Source organism: Ammospiza caudacuta, chromosome 4 (assembly GCF_027887145.1).
Source record: "Ammospiza caudacuta isolate bAmmCau1 chromosome 4, bAmmCau1.pri, whole genome shotgun sequence".
Lineage (NCBI taxonomy): Eukaryota > Metazoa > Chordata > Aves > Passeriformes > Passerellidae > Ammospiza > Ammospiza caudacuta.
In genome coordinates this window covers 13,784,306-13,805,609 of record NC_080596.1, presented here as the reverse complement: position 1 = coordinate 13,805,609, position 21,304 = coordinate 13,784,306, and the positions used below count along the sequence as shown (strand labels likewise).

The 21,304-nt window shown below is 45.7% G+C and overlaps 1 protein-coding gene across 4 annotated transcripts in view; it reads right to left on the bottom strand.

The window, feature by feature from the left end:
• Positions 1 to 15,933: 15,933 nt before the first annotated feature.
• Positions 15,934 to 21,304, bottom strand: part of EPHA5 (EPH receptor A5) — a 195,777-nt gene continuing 190,406 nt past the window's right edge. For all 4 annotated transcript variants that reach the window (XM_058803811.1, XM_058803812.1, XM_058803813.1 and 1 more), the window contains one exon: positions 15,934 to 19,662. In XM_058803811.1, the coding sequence (XP_058659794.1) occupies positions 19,557 to 19,662 (106 nt within the window). In that variant the 3' untranslated portion in view covers positions 15,934 to 19,556. The remainder of the gene's footprint in view (positions 19,663 to 21,304) is intronic.

Below are 21,304 nucleotides of genomic sequence, written 5' to 3'. Positions count from 1 at the left end.
CCTGTATTATACAGATGCCTAAAACAAAGAAGAAAAAGAAAAGCATCCCCAGACTTCAAGAAAAGTTCTTCCTTAGTCTGGAAGGGACTGAAGGCTCTGGGTGATCCTTCTACGGTAACATTCAAGAAGAAGGAGAAAAACCCCTACCTTAGCCTTATTTGGAAGATAAGGTGGGTAAGAATTTATAGGCATTTCTGGTTTATTTGTAAATCTAATGGTGGATGATATCTGCATCAAGGGTCTTGAGAGCCTGAGGTGAGAATGGAATGTAAAATAGACTAGAGTTTTGAGGAATTGGGTTCTTGGTGTTGAGGCAAATCCTGCAGCACCAGAGCATGGCCAGGTCTCACCAGGTCAGGTTTACCCTCAGAGGTGGCTTTGTGCAGCTGGAGATCCAATACCTCGTTTCTGAACCTTTTTAGAGAAGCAGTGACTCAGCTGGAGCTCTTGCATCTGCTTGTGCCTTGAAAAACGGATGTACTGGTTAACTTTTCCCTGAAGACAAAGAGGAAGCTGCCTTTTTAGCCAGCCTAATCTTCCTTTCACTCCAGAAAGCTCAGATTGGGTATTTAGTCCTGCTTTGCAGGATTCAGCAGCAGAGGATCACTTGCCTCACATTTGCAGGAAAAATTAAAAAAAAATTGTTACTCATCTGTCATTGTTGAGATCTTCTTGTAGAAGATGTAATTAGGGTTACACAAGGCAAAAAAAAATTCTGTGTCTGAAAATGGAAAAAAGCAATCAAGAAGATTATGGCAGGGAATTAACTTCTCCTGCAACATTTATGTTTTGGAAGGTCAGTAGATAAGACATGTGAAAAGATCACTTATAGATCACTTAGTTCTTACTCAAGCTAAATAAATTTAGCTCCAAACAGTGCTTTCTCTAGAAGCCCCTTCTATGGCAGCAGTGCATGCCAAGGCTGCTTCTCCTAAACCTGTGCTTGTGGCACCCTGTTGTCTTCAGCAAGGCCCCCAAATGTAAACCAGTCACCACCCTTGGGATACCCCAGGCTGAGGAGACATACACATGAGCAGGAGAGTAGGGTCCTTCTTCAAAAAAAGCTTCCTGCAGATGACTGAGGTCCACTAAAGTCCTGCTGAGGTGTAAACCTTTCCCACACTCAGCACCAAGTGAGGAATGAGAGCGAGCAGTGATGTCCAATCTCAACAGAACAGATGGCTCTTGGCTCCCTTCGAGCAGACCTCATGCTGCTGTGTCTCCATCTTTCCAAAGCTGTTATTGAGTCCATCCAACAACAGGACAGCAGCCTGTGCTCCTCTGGGAAGAATATTTTCCTTAAAAAAACCACAGCACAGCTGGCTTCAACTAAACCAAATGATTGCAGTGAAAGCCCACTTGGGGCTCATTTCACAGCCTGGTGCTGTTGTCCTTAGCTGAGGTGGCCAGATTGTCAGAGGTGCTGGGCACAGGCACCAGGGAGTCTTTTTTCATTGCCATTATTTTAATTGGGTGCCTTGCAGGCAAATTGCTTCACAGGCTGATTAAATTTATGAATAATAATTATTTCATTAAGGTATACTGTACAACTAAGAACTTACCTTCTTATATACATTTTTTTCCTTTTAATCTTGTCACTTAATGCAGTATCTACAGAATTAGCCACAATACTTCTGTTTAGGAATGATCAGAGGCAAGCTGAAAATTAAAGCTAGAAAATATTGCAATCCTTCTGCTCCTAGAGTTAAACTTGCAAATTTGCAATATTAATTACATGTACAGGTGTTGTGCAGCCCTTGTTACATTTGGTATGCTGCCTTAAGAACTGAAGAATTGTAGTTATTTTTTTGGTTTGCACCTTTTTCTTCCTAAGGAAGGTGCACATTAATCAGACTTTAAAATGTACACCAGTTTGGACTTATGAGGATGGAGCATACTTGAGCTCACAGTAATTCAAGGTTTTCACACAGGTGTTCAAGTTTTTTAAGAAGGTGCAGAAGATGAGAGCCAGTGTGTCTCTTTTTGGTGGGCAAGTGCCCTTGTGTCCTAGGATGGCTCTGAGCTCCAAGTTCTGTGGGTGAGAACTCTGCTGGCACAAGCAGATCACTTCAACAAGGCCCTGGGAAAAACATGGATTCAGCTTCTTCTCTGCTGTCAAAATGAAAGACTGAATTAAATATATTGTAAATCTTCAAGTAATTGCTGGGAAAACTAGCTGAAAAAACAAAGAGCACTTCTGATTTGGAAGGTGGGATAGAGAAATCCACACAGTTGGCCTCTTTTTAGCCAAAACACCTGCCCAAGGAGAGCATTTTGCCCCACACTAACACGTCCTTGTTTCTTAAACGGATTCTTTATGAAGCCTCACCTTCAGTCTAACAGCAGGTACATCAGATACTGCCCTATTTGTGACTGCACAGCAGGACTCTGAACCCCCTTACACTTCTCAGAGAGTCCGGGGGCAAGCCCTGCAGTGTACACCTCCCTCCCTGCTCAAACACCTTCTAGGTGAGGAAAAGCAACTGTGCCTAAATTCAGCTGTGACTGATTTTATTTCTAGCCTGTGTTTCAGCTGGTGTTGCAGGTCTGTGCACTAATTTGGATCCTAATAGCCCAGGATTGGTGAATGTGTCCTCTGCTTGGCTGCATGAATGAGGTCTGATGTAACACAGCAAAACTGAGATTCTCTGTGTCAGGATGTTCACCATCAGTGATGGATGGCTGGAGCTGTGTATTAATCTAGGTCTGGTAAAAACAGGCACAGGACTATCTATAAAGATTTTTTTCCCAAGGATTGCTATCAATACTATTTATCAGCTTGATAGCAGGCTATAGGGGGAGGTCTTCTTGAGGCCCCTGTTAACTTTCAGCTCAGTGAGGCCCACAGCAGTGGGTGCTGGGGAACTTCTCCCTCCTGCAGGAGAGGCAGAGTGTCAATGAGGTACACACAAGTTGGCAATTTCACTTCAAGCTTCCCGTAAATAAGGCTCAGCCTCCTGCTGTACATCAGGGTGATGAAGAGGCAAAAGGTGCAGCTCGATTCCCATGATAGCCATTTCTTTTTCCTTTTGACTTAAAGAAATGTCAGCCCACTCTTGACACATCTGAAATATCTGCACCGCGGCCTGAAAGATCTGTTTCAGGACTTGTTAGAAGACATATTTCATGTTCTTATTTACTTTCTTTTTTTTTTCTTCTGAGTCTTGGATAAACTGTTTGCTAATGATTTGCTTTAATGTTTCAGACTATATTGTAGAAAACATTGTTCTTAGTCATACAAAGTGACTGCCAAGTTCCAACTCTATTATTAATTAGCAAGGCTATCCAAGTGAGAACAAAATAATAAAGATCCTCTTCCCAAGTCCCCCACTATTATTCCCACATCACTCAATTCCATTTTTCTTTACCAGAGTTCATTTCTAAAATATACCCAAAAAGCACATTCCAGCCATGTCTGTACACTGAGAAGCTGTTCTCTTTCTCCATTTGTTTTACTGGAATGACTCAGAATAAAGCAATTTATACAGGAAAAACACCACTCAGTACCTCACCTGTTAATATCTTTTTTTTTTTCCCCACTCATGTCGTGGTTGGGCTGTGGGAGATCTTTTCACATGAAGGTATTTCCTGCCAGGGAATGCAGAGGCAATGCTGTTGCCTTTCCAGGGTCTCAGGTGATGTGTTGCTGGCCCTGCCTTGCTCCAGCTTCTGCCTTGGACCAGGGGAGGTGATGCCCTGGTCAGGAGCAAATTTGGGAGCTGCCATAGCAGCACCCAAGCATGTTCAGAACACCCTCCTTCTACCTCAAATCATATGAATTGAATAAGAAAAATGGTTTTCCTCAGCAATATGAGGTTTTTTTGAGCCATTTGCAAGCTCTTGGTCCCTCACAAGCTGCCACAGATCCTGAGGGCAGAGGCAGCCTTACCAGCAGAAGGATTTTTTCTTTCCAGACACTGCTCAAGCAGGTTTCCCAGGGCCAGTGACAGAGCAGGTGAGATAGCAGCTAAGAAAGACACAGCACTTTCTCCTCCCATCCCCATGGTTTCAGCTTGAGCAGAACCAGTGTTGTACCACAGAAGAGATGTCAACTATATTATACAAACTTATTTTGAGATGGTAGAAAATATTTTAACCAGATTTCTCCTACCTGAAAATATTATTTTATTTGTTATTTTCCTTTACTACTAAAGTGTTTTAGACTATTGATCTTTGCTAATTGGAACCAGTCAAGGATGGCTGTGCAGTAACATCTGGGATGACAATCCCTGGGGAGACTGAACTGAGGGGATGTCTGCTACCAGCGAGAAAGTCACTTATTGACTGTGCTAGGGTCTGAGTTCTGGCTGTGTCAGTTTGCAGAGGAGACTCGTGCAGAGCTGGGACAGCAGGGTCACTGCAGCTTTTACCCTCGGGCAGCACACTGGGCAGGGCTGCTCAGACACAAACTCAGAGGCTGACTCAGGCACGAGCCCAAAGCAGCTCTCCTGCTCCATCCCAGGGTAATGGAGAGCAGGAGAGAAGAGAGGAGCCAAGTGCCAGAGAAAGGGCTTGTGAGTAACAGTGTCCTTTGTGCAGCCTATGCTCAAGGGAGTCATTGCCCATCAATCCTACCTGAGCCCAAACATTCCCTGCACGTGCCAGGGCAGAGCAGGAGCTTCTCCAACCCACACTGCAAGGGAGAAATTGCCAACCATCTGAGAGCAGGTGGAGCAGTGCAAGAGGGAGCTGGATAAGGTTTAGCTGACCTGCAGCAAAGGGAGAGGAAGAGGAGTTGTGGTCCCTGCCACTGCACACAGCAAGGAGTGGAAGGAGCTAAATGCTGAACATAAACACCATCTGAGGAGTGGATGTGGGACATGAACTCTTGGCAAAGGAATTCAAGAGGAGCAACTTCCAGAAGAGTAGCAACAACCCTTACAGGGGGATTTTTGAAGTGCCAGTGCTATTTTTCAGAGTGAAACAGTTTAATGATGTTTAGAATTAGGTCACTGGCTGCCTTGGGAACTGTATCTTAAACTTTGATAACCCTCATTTTGGGAAGTAAGTGTCAATTAGGGCTTATTTAAAGGTGGCTGACCTTTTTAACCTGCATTGCTGTGTGAGAGATGGTCATGATCTATGGAGAAACTTGGGAAATGTGCTTTATTTGCCAAGAGAAAAAAAAACCCACAGATAAATGCTCTTTGTTTTTCTAAGTGTCATGTGCCAACATAAGGCTGAATGTTCCATCCCTGGAAGTGTTCAAGGCCAGGCTGGATGGGAACAAGTGGAAGGTGTCCCTGCCCCTGGTAGGGAGGCTGGAGATCTTCAAGGTCCTCTCCAACTTTCTATAATACTATAATTCTGTGTCTCTGTGATTCTATTTTACTCTGTTTGGCCTTCCCAAGGCCAGTGCAGGTTTATAAAAACAAAAGCCCTCTTGCCTCTGAAGGCCTGTCACAGTGCAGAGATAGAGCCAGATGAAGGGAGATCCTAAATCCAGGTCCAAGCTGGTAGCCACAGGAATGTTCATCTTGGTTCCCAAGCAGAGCAGAGAGCCATCAGGTCTAGTCAGTTCCTCTGTCTGTTTCTGGGAAATAATTCTTCATATAATGTGTCTTATTTTTATCCTAATTTTTAGTGAAACTAGTTATTAATTAAAGGAGGTTTTTGTATCTGCAGCTTTCACTCTGTCTTCTGAGACATATCTGTCCTGGTTTCAGCTTCTTAGTAGCTGGTGAAGTGCTGTGTTTTGGATTCAATATGAGAATAGTGTAGATAACACACTAATATTTTAGTTGTTGCTCAGTAGTGCTTAACCTAAATCAAGGACATTTCAGTTTCCCACACTCTAGCAGTGAGAGTGGGAGGAAAGCTCATGTCTTTACAAACAATTTGCTGGGTGAAGGTATGGGGTTAATGTCTTTGAAATGGGTCTTAATGTCTGTACTAACTTTGGGCAGCAGGTTTGTGGCAGAGCCCAGACAGCTTGGCTCCTGGAACACACAAGTGTGTCAGCACAAGCCAGAGTTTCTGAACTTTGGGCTTGAGCAGGGAGCCCAGTTAGCACAGATGCTGCCTTTGGACCTTGCTGTCCATAACATCCAACCAGGATGGCAGAGACAGCAACCAGGACAGCTGGACATGGGTGGACGCATCACACTCGGGCCAAGGTCTCCAAAGCCCCAGAGATCTGGACTTCTCAACGGGAAGAAAAGGGTGGGAGACCTCGGCTATCAGCAGCCACGGACAAGGACCTCTAGTGATGAATGGACTAATAAGAATTGGCTACTTTATTCTCTGTATTTACTTGCCAGGGCTCCCTGAGGCGCAGCACAGTCCAAGGGGGCCGCAGCCCCTCCAAAGCCCGCTGCTTCCCGAGCACGGACAGCCTTCCTCACCCCTCTCCAGTGCCTCTGGCAGCTCCTCCCTCATGCCCTACATCCACATCCGGGGGGGCGGAGGAAACAGGGATGAGACCCCAGAAAATCCCATTTCTCCAGGAGAACGGGCGGGAGCCAGGGCGCGACTGAAAATCCGCCCAGGACGCCACGGAGGGGCAGCACCGACCGAAGGATGGTCCGCAGTCCTGGGAATCCCGGCGGGAACGGGGCGGGGAGAAGGGAGGAGACAGCCCCGTTTTGTCCCGGTTTGTCCCTGTTTTCTGGGGCCGGCCCCGGGCCAGCGGAGCGGGGCGGGCAGGGAGTCTCCAGCGGGCAGAGGGAATTTCCATCCCGAAAGAAGCTTTGCTTTGCCAGGGCGCTGAGGCAAGCTGGGACACAGCCCAGGCTGCCGAGGAGCGAGGCGTGCTGCTAGGGCGGCTTCATTTCCACAGAGATGGCTCTGGATACTTTGTTGGCTGCAGGGAACTCCTGTGGATATCACTCCAAAGTGATATTCCTCTCCGTGCTCAGGTGGAAGGAAAACACAAAAATAACACAGTGTTATTTTTCCTCATCAGCATTAATATCAATTCAATAACAGCTGTCTGACACTGCAGATGGGGCAAATCACAAGATCCTATGGAGAATAAATCCGCATCATCTGGCTTTAAATGCCAAACAGCATAAACCTGCCAGGACTTTTGGTTTTTAGTTAAACTGTTTGGAGTGAGATGGCCAGCAGAGAAACAGCTCCAAAACATCCTGCCCAAATGCAATAACATTTAATCTGAAGGGAGCTTGAAAGCCTAAAATGGCTTTCTCCATGCCACAGAGCTGTCCTTTGCCATCCCAGGCACATGGGACAGAGGATTGGGATGCTCTGCACCCCACAGGGCTGCTGCGTTTTCTGAACTCAGTGCTGTGGCAGGGAAATTCCCACTCTCAGCCTGCTCAGCTCTCCAGACCTCCTGCCCCTGGGCCCATCCAGTGTGGCAAAGCAAGCAGTGCCTAAGCGAGCAGTGAGAGGTTTGTGATGTTTATTTACATGGCTGGCTCTGTCTCACCGCGTGGTTTCCCATCTGTTTGGCCATGTACACGTTAATCCCAGTGAAAACCAGAACCTGGCACATCCCACATCCTCACAGGCCACCAGCCCCTGAAGTTTTCATTGAGCGTGTATAGAGTTACAGGCAAAATCTAAGCCAAGAGGTGTTTTTCCACTTGGGAAACGCATGGGAGTTTTCAACTTTTCTGGAATGTCTCAAACCTCCTTCTCTAGTGAAAAAAATGCTTTTATGGGGAAACAGCCAATCCCCCCAGCAGCCACAAGGCTGGATATCTGCTCTGGGGGGTGGTAATGCTCCCCTGTCCTCTCATACCTGGAAGCATCACCTGGGGGTCCTGTCATTCCCCTGGGGATCATCTGTGGGCAGCAACTGCGTATGCTGGCAAAAAGCTGTTTTTGAGGCTGTATTCTCACCTGTGCTTCTTCTGCCTGCCCCTTTCATGCTCACACAACACCTCTTTGGTCTTCATTTAAGAGGGCCCAGGAGCTCCTGTGTTACCAGCAATACCAGTAGCACCCCTGTGCTAATAATACGGAACAAGGGGGATTAAACCCATTTTGAGCATTTTCCACCCTAAGCAAGAAGCTTGCAGCAAAATATTCTCAGATCCTTTATCTAAATCCATCATCCTTTCTTACCTGGTGGCTTCTTATCTGCAGGTACCAACAGGGATCAGCCTGAATGATTTTTTGGACCCTGTGTTCTTTGCTCTGTGCCATTTTTCTGTTCCTCTTGTCTTTGCCTCTCTCTAAAGGAGCCTTCTAATAGCAGATAGGAGGCAAAAATATTCCTCCTGAACATTCCTCAGTTTTGCAGGGATTGCTCTGGCACAAATGCAAATGCTGCTAATGCCTCCTCCTTCTCCAGAGCTGACATTTCCTGAGCAGAGCTCTCTTCTTTGACCTCCCTCTGTAAATATTGACATTGCATTCACAAGGATAATAGATTTCTGTCTACACTTACCACAGCTGAATGTTTCCACCAGGACCGTTGCGGCTCCTTATGGCTGGAAATGCACCTGCACCAGCTGTGAGGCCCAGCAGAGCCCCCCTGCCAGCCCCAAACCCCCAGGCCCTGTACAGACCACCTCTGCCTCAGCACCGCGAAGCCCCAGCTCATCCTGGGACAGTGGGAAAGGAATATTCTCCTGACCCTTTCTTTTTACGGGGTAAAGAGAAAAAACCCATGAATTTGACTATCTTCTTCGTAAATCACTTCCTCTGTCCAAAGCACATGATCCCAGGGCAGGCATCCAGCACGAAAAATGACTTGCCTGTCACACATGACCCATACATCCCTCCAGAACAATCCCACAGTGATGCCTGAGCCTCTCAAGGAATATTCCTCCCAAGGAAGAATATTTCCAAGGAGGAATATTCTGAGGTTTTGGTTTTCCAGTAACAATCCAGCTATTTCTCCCCAAAATGAGATCATTCCCCATCCCCATCACCCAGGGATGAGCCTCAGCACTTGCTCTAATGCTTTGCCTGCAGCAAAACTTCACTGCAAAGCATTGCTTTGGTCTTTCTGCTCAGGGTGGTCTCTCTTGCCATGCCAGAGGCCTCCTTAAAGAGCAAAATGATTTGGTGAAGCCTGAAAGCAGCTTTCTAAGCCTCTGCTTTCCATAACATGAACATTTGGCAGGCTCTTGGAGGGCAGCTTAAGGCAGGGCTTCAGGGAGGCAGCGCTGACTGGCGTGCAAGCACTGAGCAGCCCACTTGAAGAAGAGGAGCTGGTTTTGCACAAATACCTGCTTTCCCCCATTGCCTCAGCCCCTTTTCTGTCATATTCAGACCTTTGTTTCCCACCCCCTCTCCCTAAATGCATCCTGTTGTGACACAGCCACTGCCTTTCACAGGGCCAGCACAGCCCCCTCAGGAGGGGCCTGGTGTCCAGCACAAGGGTGGCCACATGAGCAAGGCAGTTTCCCCCTGGCTTTCCCTGGCTCCATGCTCCCTCCCGTGTGGAGGTGGTGTGTTAGGGATGTGCCAAAAGCATCCTTTCCCTGCTGCCAGCTCTGGCTCATACACAGCAATAACCATCCCCCCCCCCCCCCCCCCCCCCCTTTTTTTTAGACATCTGGCATGCGCTGAGCAGGAAAAATATGGCAAGCTGGAATTTCCTTCACTGGGAGAAGTGCACACACTGTTGTTTGGGCCAAACCTAAAGTTTCTCACTTATGATTTTTGCATATGAATGGGAATTCAGGCTTGGTCCCTGGAGGGACCATCATTATATGCATTAGCAGACAGCTGGGCTTTAGAAAAAGGGGGAAAGCAGAAAAAAAATAGATGTTTATTCTGTACTTAGGCAAATTCATACGAGGGGAATCATCTCCCATTCTCGCTGCAGCACACTTTGCTCTCTATAGACTCTGAATCTATTCACTCATCAAGGCATATTGAGTAGCTGCTTATTAGCACAAGTTTGGTTCCCTTTCTGCATCCCTCAGACAAACATACACAAAAATACAAGTCCTCAGTGTGGCCCATCTGGAGTTTCTGTAGCTTTCTCTTGTCTGGGGGAAGGACAGGACCATATTTCTAGAACATTAAATTTGCTTTGATAAAGGCTTTTACATTTTTCAGTTTTTATTACACATATATTTTATATATTTTTTATAAATATCCTCATATATTTTTTATAACCTCCCTTCATGCTGTCTCCTCTCAAACATGGGAAATTTGCACTGCCCTGTGCCCTTCTGATGAATCTAAAAGGGCTTTGCTGAGGGTCAGATTCTAATGAAGGTAATTCCAATCAAATCAAATCACAAGGCTGAGGAAACAAAAAAAAAATTAATTCTTTCATTCAATTCCTGATTTATCAGCTCCTACAAAGTCACTGCTTCATCAGTGGGATGTTTCTGCAGTGAGCACAGTGACCTTTGTTTTCATCTCTCCTTTAGACAGTAAGATCTCTCCTCCCATTGAATAGGTGAGTAATATTGAAAAAAGAGCTTACACTGAGATAACAGTGCCATCTTTGGGGACCAGATGCCCATACAATGCCATCACTGATGGAGGCGTTTCACCTTGCTGCCTTTTCCCTTTTTTTGCCCGTTTTTTTTTTTTTTTTTGTCTGTTTGCTTTTGTCTTTTTATTTTTGCCCATGGGGAGCCCAACGTGGCTGCACAGAAAGCCACAACTGTGTTCTTCCCTTCCCAAGCTTACTCAGGCTTTCCAAATTTACAGGGATCACCGGGATACTTATCTGGCTTTTCCAAGCCTTATTTTTGCCTGCTTCCAGTGATCAGGTTTTATCTGTTTTGGTTTTTCCCTCCCCTTTTCAGCGTTATTGGGATGTGACTGTCCCCAGACCAGCTTGTGAAACCCTGGGGCGCTTAAATCCCCTCTATCACAAAGACCTAAACAGCGGCACTTTGAAATAAGCTGAGCTTTTCAAGGGAAGGTCTGGCTTTGAAGAGCTGGGGTGCGGTGCCAAGGGGGCTCACAGCGTCCCTGGCTGGTACCTGGGGGTCTCAGCCACTCCTTACAGGAATGTTTCTGCTCCCGAGGAAGCAGAGCTGTTTATCAGCTGCTTATCAGTTACAGCCATGGGGATCCCTGGAGCGTGGATGATAAACTAGCAGGAGGCAGGGCTCTTTTCTGCCCTCCTACCCTCTGCAGCCCCAGCCTGGATCTGAATGCGCTCTCTTGCCATAATTTATTTCTCCATTAAATTTCTGACCAGGGCTCTGGCTTTGCAGCTATTGCTGTCAGCCTTTTGTCTTTCTGATTATGCTAACAGCAGCACTTGAATGCTAATTGCCTTTCCCGATGAAGCAATCACACAAATTCGGGGTCCTAGGGAGGGATGGACAGTACACCAGGGCTTTGACCCTGGTGCAGGGGATGCAAATGCAGGGGCCAAGGATTCAGGGTCTCTTTGGCTGCTGCAGAAAATGGGAGGCAATGAAGCACAGCTGGCAGGGGTGAGAGAGGGATGGTTTTTGCAGGACTGATTTCTGTGCCCTGAAGCAACTATTCGTGTTGATTTGGGACACTGCACCTCTAGCACTCCCCTCCCAAGGGACAGCCCAACTTTGCCTCTGCCAGAGCCAACAACCTTTTTCTACACAGAATATTTACAATTATTTTATTTGTTAATTTTATTTGATTGTTTTCTCTGGGATATGTGTAGTTGTGGCTACAAAAAGATTTTGGCTGTACAGCCCTGTTCTCCAAACCCTGAGTTTCAAAGGGATGAAGAGACCACTGATGCTTCCCTTTCCCCTTGCTGGGCCAAGGGAAGGACTCACATGGGCATGTTCAAAACTAAAGTCACCCAAGCCCAGGTTTTAGCAGCTGCTGAACAAGGCAGTCCTCGTGTAGGGCTCAGTGTGTACTCAGCTGCTCACAAACTCTGGCTGTGAAACCCTGGCTTTCCACTCCAAAATACTAAAACCCCCCAAAAGGGCCACTGTTTCCAAGCCAAGTAAACCTTTTTTTTTCCCCACCTGGGCACCATGGATTGACCTTTAGGCCTGTGAGTGCCTTTCAAGCCCAAAAGCAATGGCCAAGCCAGGATGAAAGCCATGCCTGTGGCTCCCCTCCATCTAATTTCTGCTCATTTCTTGCCAAATGCATGTTCCCAGCCACTTTATCCAGCCCATTCAATCTGCCCTTCCCTGCTTTGATGGCTGGTGACTGCCCAGTGGGATGGAACTTGGGGGACTTTAGCACTAGTGAGGACACCCATCCCTTCTGCAGCCACCCTAGCACTGCCTCCCTCCTCTCCCAGCTGGGACATTAATTCCTCCTGGGACAGGGACACTAATGAAGGCCAAATCCTTTCCAGTGCCACACCTTGATCATCTTCATCTATCCCCCCCTGCCTGGCTGAAAACACTCTCTTCTGTCCAATCCAGTGTCACTCCTTGGTTATTTGCTGCCATTTACCATTTATTAGCCATGCCCTAATTCTTGTCTTAATTAAGAGGTGATTACCCAGTGCTTCTGCATATGTGTGCACAGGTATCCATGCATCTCTATATATATTCCATGTTCCAACACATCTCATGGAGAGGGACCACAGGATGCATTTTGCCCACTAGATGGGAGAGGCTGCTCCCTATCTTGTTTTTCTTTCTTTTTTTTTCCTTTTAAATGAACATGTAATTTCCCTGCCTTCTTCCTTTTCTCCCAATGAAATATTTTTACCTTGCATGCCCTTTTTCTCAGCAGCTCCACACATCATATTTCTTGAGGAGCAAATGATTAAATTTTAGAGCCTGTGGTTTCATGTTTAAATGTCAAGCTTGAAACACAGACCTCAGAAGAGAAATCCATAGGGTTTCTATTTTCTTGTAATAAATATGGTCTTTAGTGGGAGCAAACCAAGAAAACGGCAGGCAGCCTATCTCACAGTTTTTCTGCTTTTTTCTTTTTTCAGCTTGAAAGATTTTTCCTTTGGTTTTGTAGTTAAAAAATAAGCTTTGAGAGAAATAAGTCATCTTCACCAGCACAAATGCATCTGCTGGCCATTTAAGGGGGAGCTTGAAGAGTTCTGGGGTCAAAAAAACCTGGTTAGAGCTGTTAATGGGTTATGAAAGCAGCACACCAGTGTAAGAAAGCATCTCCTTTTCTTACACTCAATTTGCTGGATATTACTACAGCTGATGCTATGAGTAACTGAGCTGACTCCAGCCAGAGGTGAGGGAATGAAGGAGTAAGAAGTCACCTCCATGGCTGGCTCACAGGACTTTACGGGAAGAAAATAATGAGCCATATGTTAATGGGCTGTCAAAGGCCATTTATTGTTGGGGCCTGCAGCCACCAACATCCAGCAGCTCCCAAAGGAATTACACCAGATCCAGATGATCCCACAGGCAGTCATATTATAGAGACAGTGGGTGTGTTCAGTGGGCATTGCACGCTTCACACCTGTTTCTCCAAGGCTTTTGTCCCCTGGAAATCCTATGGCATGCAGTAACTGCAAACACACCCTGGTCTGCTATCATGGCTGCAAAATGGCAAAGCTTTCTGCTGGCCACCATGCTGCTCTGGCTCCCTTTTCCTACCCAATCTCAGCCTGAGATTGTTTTGATACCTGTCTTCATGTACATGAAATTTAAGCTCTGTCAGCAGATGCATTATTAAAACTGCACACTTGGAAGCACACATGCACCTGCTGAGGGAACTGCAACAGGGAACATCACGTTTTCAGCACTCATCCCTGCACTGAGTCTTCCAGTGGCATCCTCTTTTTCCAGTGTTACCTCACTCTGAGCTGTCTCTCTGTGCCCCAGTGCCATTCGCTTTCTACACTGACCCCTCTGCTGGTACAACAGTTTGTCCTAGCATCTCCATAAGTCCCCCACCACATCTGAGGCATCGTGGATAAGGTGGTTTCTCTCCTGCCACCCACACATTTTACCAAGCAGAATGATGTGTGCCCTTCTCCAGTCCTCGAGGTCCATGTCCCTCCACATACCAGCAAAGATGAATTGTTCTGGGATGAGGTTGTGCTGTTTTGGGTGCTTCTTAATACACCGGAGGGTGACTTTGAGAAGGCCCTGTTGACTTGAATAAAGCTATCTCATTCTTTCATCTCTTCTGCTTGCTGGTTCCCACCTTTTTTTTTTTTTTTCTTTTTTTTTTCTTTTCTTTGTGGAAGTATCCAGTCACAGTTTATGCATTGCATGCTGTTTATGCAGCTCAGCCCATGAAAAATACATGAAGAGTCCCTCGCTCTTTCTCCTCACAGCTTCATAAATCTTGCATTGCTTTCTGCATGGCAGCTCGGCTTCATGGGGTGATGGGGAGCAGCCTCCCCGCTGCTCCTGCCCTGGGGCCACAGCATCCTCTGGGGATTCTGGCATTGCAGCCTTGAACCCTTCCAGGCTGGCACAGGAGGGGAGAGGTTCAGAGCCCCCTCAGCCCCCATTTTTATATTACTGGATAGGAAAATAGGTCCAAGTTACTGTTTAGCTGCCCTGCAATGTCTCCAGCACAGCCATCATCTTGCCTTGCAGTTTGTTTCAGCTTTACTGCAAACAAGAATGATGCAGAGAATATTACCCTGAGCACAGCTTGTTAAGCATTCACAAGAGCTGGTGCTTGTTACTCGAGATGCAGCTGTGCATTGATTCAGGGACCAGAACAGAGGCTGTGCACAAGAACCACCCAAAAACAAGCCTGGCATGTGCCTAAGGACCCACTCTGAAGGTGAAGCACCTTACCTTTCTGTGCAGGTAAATTTACTAGCTGGTGGCCATGAAGTGCAAGTGCTTTTTCTCAGTCTGAGCCCAGCAGAGGAAAACCATAGGCAAATGCTGATCTGAAATTTGTTGAAGAGCTGGTCCCAAGCCAATCTGAGCACAAATACTCATGGAAATTGCCTAATTCCTCAGTTCTCACTTAAGATGGAACATTGTGGAAGGAGTTTGCAGCCAACTCTGATTTTTAATGAAAGTTTCCCTATGTTTGTATTTTCCCCTTAGCAGGCTCTCTGCCTCCATCAAGCTATCAAGGATGCTGTCTGCATGGGCAAATTAACAGTTCTTCCCTCTGTCCTCTGATTCCTTACAGCTTCTGCCTCCATTGTGGTCCAGCAGCAGACAACCTCAAGCTGAACAAGAGAACACGGAGTGGGGACTGGCACGTCAATCCAGAGGGATTTTATCCAAGCTGCTGACAACCTCAATTTGCTAACCCAAATGACCTTGTGCTCCCTTTAATATATAAGGCAGCATTCCCCTGATGTCCCAGCCTGTCATGCCTTTCCTGGCCACTACCCATCATCTGCCACAGCTTCCTGTCATGTCAGGAGACACAGTATCTTTATCTGCCCCTCTTCCCTTTGTCCTCTAGCAGTGGACAAGAAGATGGTGGCTGCCCATCACCACCTCCATTAAGACCTTTCCCAGGTCAGTCTTTCCCCCTTGGCCTTTCCCACCTGTGGCTTTTCTCACCTCTCTTTAGGGCTGGCCTGTGCCCCTCTGCAGCATGTGGATGGCCCCAAATCCATGGAGCAGGGGATGTGGTGGTGGGTGCTCCAGCTGGTCATGGGTTTGCTGGGACCTCTCCAGGAAAAACTCAGAGAAAAATCACATCTTGGGACAAAAAAAAAAAAAAAAAAAAAAAAATCACAAACCCCAGTTTTTTTCTGAGGGATATATGGTGAGGGACTGATCTGGGGCTTTGGCAGGCCCTTTGCCCTAACAACTAGCATAAAAAAGTGTGTTTTCCCCCCAAAACAGAGAAAAGTGGGAACAGCCTGTAACAAGGGCAGATGCATTCTGTGGGTCTACATGTCTCACTCATCCCAAAGGCCTCTCTTTCCCTCAGGGACCACAAGAGTAGCACCAAATCTGTGTTTAGGAGAGAAAAATACAGAAAATTTATTTCCTTTCCATGGGGGGAAATCCTGATGCTTTGTGGGAAGTCAAGGGGTCAAGTGTACTTGTTATCCACAACTGGATGTTGCTGTTAGCCAAAGGTTTTTATTTTTATGAAAAAATAGAAAATTTTGCATCTTACACTACAATAAAACCCCATGTACACAAACAAAATTCACAGAGGGCATCCAAAGAGGGGGAAAGGGGAGGAATAAACACAGCAATGCTACAGCCTCCTATGAGTTAAAACACTGATGCAAGGAGCTGAGACAGAGACTGCAGCTCTGGCAGTGCTGGATACACCAGCTCCTGCTCTACCTGCACTAAGGAATTACATTAAAGGATTGGCAACTAAGTGTTAATCTTAAGACTGCTACTGATGTATTTTACACCTGCCTTAACATCTAATTTCAAGTCCACAGCAGTCCAAGGAGTCACAATTTCTTGCGCACTGGGACTTTCTACATTATATTCAACACTGAATAGACAAAAAATTTGACCTTTATTTTTTATTCTTCTCACTATTAACATATAGGAGGAATAAATAAAATTTTAAACTGATTTTTCTCCCTTTTATATCAGTCTTCCTTTTTAATGCTGAAGTAGTTTTTTCAAGTGGTTGCTACACAATGAAAAGGCGTCAGTCTACACAAGCCATTTCTTCTCCCAAAATGAAAAACTGTATCAATAAAAGCCTGTTTACCTTTTGGATCCTTTGAAATACCTCCCTCTCAATTATCAGCGAAATACGCTGGAAAAAATTGAATCCGTTGGCTCAGTTGCAGCAGTAGTGAGCTGGGAAAGCAAAGTGCTTGGACTTACCATGGGCAGGAAATTCACCTACAGCCCTTTCCAAGAACATAACCAGCCAAATGTTGCTGTCATCTTGTTCTGCTGCACCCCAATACATAAAATCATGACAAAGTTCTTACAGCTTTTGGATGGGAACTGAAAACCTCCATTGTGTCTGTGATTTGCTCATGGACGTAGAAGCTGTAACCTTTGGACCCTACACATTAAAACAACCTTTTATTTTTAGCCCCGAGACAAGGTCCATTATATAGAGATCTGTAGCAAGAACAGCTCTTGAAATAAATAGAAAAAGTTATTTATTTATTTATTGGAGGAAGCAAGAAGAGGTTCCCAATTTACAAATGCAGCCTGGCTTAAGAACAGTTTTGTTTTCCATTGGTTTGTCATTTTGAACGTTACTCCAGAATCTGGTAGGTACTCCAGAAATACAAGTGATGAAAAGAGGATTTTGCTTTTAAGAGTCCATGAAAAAAAAAGGACCAAGTTCAACTCCTCCCACAGAGCCAACAGGACAGGATTGAGTGGAGAAGATGGGCAGAAAATGCCACATATTTGCACGCAGCATTTCAGTGCCACCAATGGATGCAGGGAAACGAACGATTCCTCCTGGTGAAATGAGCTGTTTCTGTCTTCCTACATGTATTTTCCCAAGTGTTGCAGACAGGGAGGCACAAATAATCTCAAGACTCTTCTGCTGACAGCTCTAATAATCTTATTTATTATATCACAAATCTCTTTTCCGCACCGAAATTGTTATGTCTTGATACCCTCTTCCTCTTTTGTGGTCTGGTGGCTGCCAAAATGAAACAACGGGATGAGAAATGACACTATCAAGATTTGTTAGGCCTCGCTGTGGCTCTTTTCCCTCCTATTTCTCCTGATTCCTGAGGAACTCAGCAGTTGCAGAGGCGGAGGGGGCCATTTCAGGACAGGAAAATATTGCCTGAAGAAGCCCTGCTGCTAAGGAAAAAAACACTCAACCTCTTCTCCTAGATGTTTCCCTTCTTTAAAAAAAAAACATTCTGTGTATCAAATCTCATCCAAAGGCTGGGGGAAATGAAAGAAATACTTTGAAACAGCTTCAGGTGCCTTGCAACACCTGTTTCTGTGAGACATGAAGGACACAGGCCTCCTTTTGGCTCTTTGAGCTCTTTGGGCTTGGCTCTGCAGCACTGGGGAGGAAGGGAGCTACAGCAACTCTATATATTGATGTTATTGCTAAGGAAGGATGCCACAAGATGCTATCCAGACTCTAAGGAAGCAATACATTTACCTAAACAACAAACCCTTGCAATCCACTGAGCTGTTTTAAAATCCTTATCAAAGTCTTCACAAAATAAAAGCCTAACCTATGAATACCAAATTAACTGTGCAGTTTAATCCTATCTACAATAAAAATAGGAGGACAACCCCAAAATACTTCTTGGCGTGATTCCCAGGGGATTGGGTTGCACTCAGGTCCCTCTGAAAGTGCCAGCCATGGGCTTTAATAGCTACTTTGAGCCCCAGCTACAGCCAAATCCTGATCTGAGCTGTGCCAGCCCCAGGTGAATGGCATCTCCTTGCCCTCAGGATGCCATCACTGTGACCATGTCGGGCTGCTGCTCTGCTCTCCCCTCCCCTCTGTGCTCTGTCACAGAGTGGCCAGATCCACAGCAAGCCTAGAATGCTGAGAGGCAGCTTGGGACAGTACAGTTCCAAAAATAATCCCACTCCCACCACTGTGGGGGAAATACTACAAAATCTCCACACTGGATGCCACAGGCTCATTTCCAAACTGTGCCCCAGGCCTTAACCAACATCATCAGAAAAGGAACAACAAAATTCCCTCCTTCCAGCTAAAACCACCTCATGCTTTCTCTCCTGGGCTCCGGGAACAGAGGTGATGGCTGCAGTGGGTGATGGCTACCGGGCTGAAGCACCTGTGCAGAGGCAATCCCATGCCACCTTTGGCCAGGACACAGAAAAATCGATGCCACGTTGTTGCTGGAGGCCATCAAGAACCAGATGTTTTACTTCTCTTCTTCTGGATGTCCTCAACTCATGGTGTAAAGGAAGGGGGCGGGGGCAACATCTTTTATTTAAGCAACTTCCTTCTACCTCATATACATAATGAAAACTCCTGAAGGCTTTATGTGTTGATCAAACCAAACTGCAGCAAAAATACAAAGCATGGGGGTAACACAAAAGGGAGACTGAGTAAAAGAGGGAGGAAAAAAGGAACAAACCAAGGAAAGAGTCCCAGTCTTGTACCTGATGAGTAGCAAACTGTACAGTATATACATCTTCAACATGTATCATCCTCCCCAAAGAGCAAATAAAAAGAACTTGGTAACACAGAAGGAGGAAAACAAAATATACACCCTGTATTGTATTTGCCATGGAGCAAGCGACATGTTTATATGCTAGTCTTCTCTATAACTTAATGCTGTGTGACAGCATTATTTTTCTTTTCTTTAAATTTACAAAACAAAATATCTATCGAGAAATAATCTAATCATATTGCTCTTCAATACACTTCTGTAGACAAGTAAGACTCGAAGTTATACTTCAGCAACCTGCAGCTATTGGGAGTCCATGAATGGCCACAAAAATCTGCCATTCAAGTCAGTCCTTGGAAGCATTACCATGTGCTGCTGTAATTCAGTATATAAAGGTGCTATATATATATATATGTACCTCCCATGTACAGACAACACGTGGTGGAAGGCTTGTCATCACCGCTGAAGCTCAAGAGACTGGTTAACCTCATGTACAGCAGATTCGTTTCCACGTTCCATGCATCTTACATTGACTTCATGAAAATGAGGACACAAATAGGAAGAAAAGCAAAACTTTAGTCAAACACTGCTTTAGAAATGCTGCAGCAGAGGCCAATGTCCTTCAGTAATAGAAACCACTGAATTTCCCTTTTTATCTTTTCTTGGTTTTTTTAGTCAAAATAAATCTCAGGGCTAGAGTACAAAGTGCAGGACCGACCCACTTGAGGAAGCAACTTTAAAAACCGTGTTACAACGGCACCATCCCATTCACCAACTGGACCTTCATCTCCTGAAGGCTGTTCATTATCTTCTTCTGGTGACCAACAAGTGTCACTCCCAGACGCCTCAAATCCCTGTGGGAGAAAGCAGACGTTGGTTCCATGGACCTCTTAGGCACACGTCGCCGCGCACACCACGCGCCGCATGCGCTGCTGCTGCTGCTGCCAGTGCCTACCTGTTATCACTGGCAGCTCTCAGAGCCAAGTTTAGTTGGCAGGTTTCATTTTCCCCATTTGTAAATTTTTTCTTTTTTTTCTTTTTTTTTTTTTTTCTTTTTTTTTTTATGGCTGACAGCACCTCAGAGAGGTGATGTGATTTGAATGAGATCACCTCGCTGGCCAAGGAGAAAGGCCAGACAGCAAAGAGCCAGTATCATCTTTAGCCAAGGATTCTGCTAGGTGTGAAAAGTCCTATTTCCAAGAGGAAAGCCAGGTAAGAAAGCCCATGTTGCTGTTTCCTCTTCTCATGGGAGAGGCTGGTATTTGATCTTGGATATGAGCAGTGAGGAGTGAGGTCAATCCGTGCTTTCTTCCTCTTCAGATGAGGGAAAGCCAAAGAAACACAAATGGCAAAAGCCTCGAGCGCGGCCACCATCCTGATGACTCCTTAAAGTCAACAAGAATTAGCAAAGCAGCTCCCCTTAGGGTCTTTGCAAATCTTCCCATAAACCCACATTTGGTTTTGCTTTGGAGACGTGAACTCTAGATGCCAAGGACATTTGTGTTGATTCTGCCTACTGGGCTACCACTACAGGAAAGCTGTAAAATAAGGCAGTTAATGTAAAATGCAGGATTAGGAGGAAAGATTGTTTGTCATCAACTCCACCCTCCAAAATTCAGGTGTATAGATGAAGGTAATCACTTTCATGTGATTCACATGTATGGCATTAAGAGGCACCTCCAGGTTATACAGTTTATCCCATCCAAAGACAGGAGTGGGACAAATCATCTCCTGGAGATAGCACAGCAGGACCTTGGGTTATCAACGACACCTCTAAGCCAGGTAAAGCCATCAGCTATGGCAGAGTGTAATTGCAGAAATTTCTTACTCGGTAGAAAAGCGTTAACAAAGAAATTGTAGGAATAAAAACTCAGCAGAAGCATCAAGACAGTTGCATACATGTTTCCAGCCCAAGACACAGAAGCTGTTAGAGAAGCAGGTTGACCATAAGAGATGTGGTGTTTTGTCTGAAGACTTCCACTGATAGAAAAATATCAGTCCCTCACTTTCTACCTCCACGCTGGAGTGAATTAAAGATGTTTCTAAGTTGTGCATTATGGTCCTGCCGAGACACTTGTGAATCTCCTAGCTGCTGACACCCTGTGTGCAACTCTTTAGGAGAAAGTTCTGCACCAAAAGCCACAGAGATGTGGCCTTGATCACGCAGCTGCTTTTTAAAACCACACTGCTGCACTCATGCAAAGGCTGGAAATCCCCAGCAACACCTGGGAGCCCAACCATCACCTGAGACACAACTGCAAACCTGGCCTACAGTTCACTGCAGGGCTGTGAACTGTGCTGCAGGAGAGCACAGGGTGCAAGGAGCACCAAAACATTTTCACACGAGCTACCCATGGAAGTGTGCCTCTCTCAGCAGCTTCACATTCTGGACAGAAACTCCTGTGCAAGTAACAACCAATCTTCCATGTTCACAAATTACACAGATGAACGCTGCTTTGAATAAAAAGCAGTCTTGAGTGAAGGCTAATACATTAG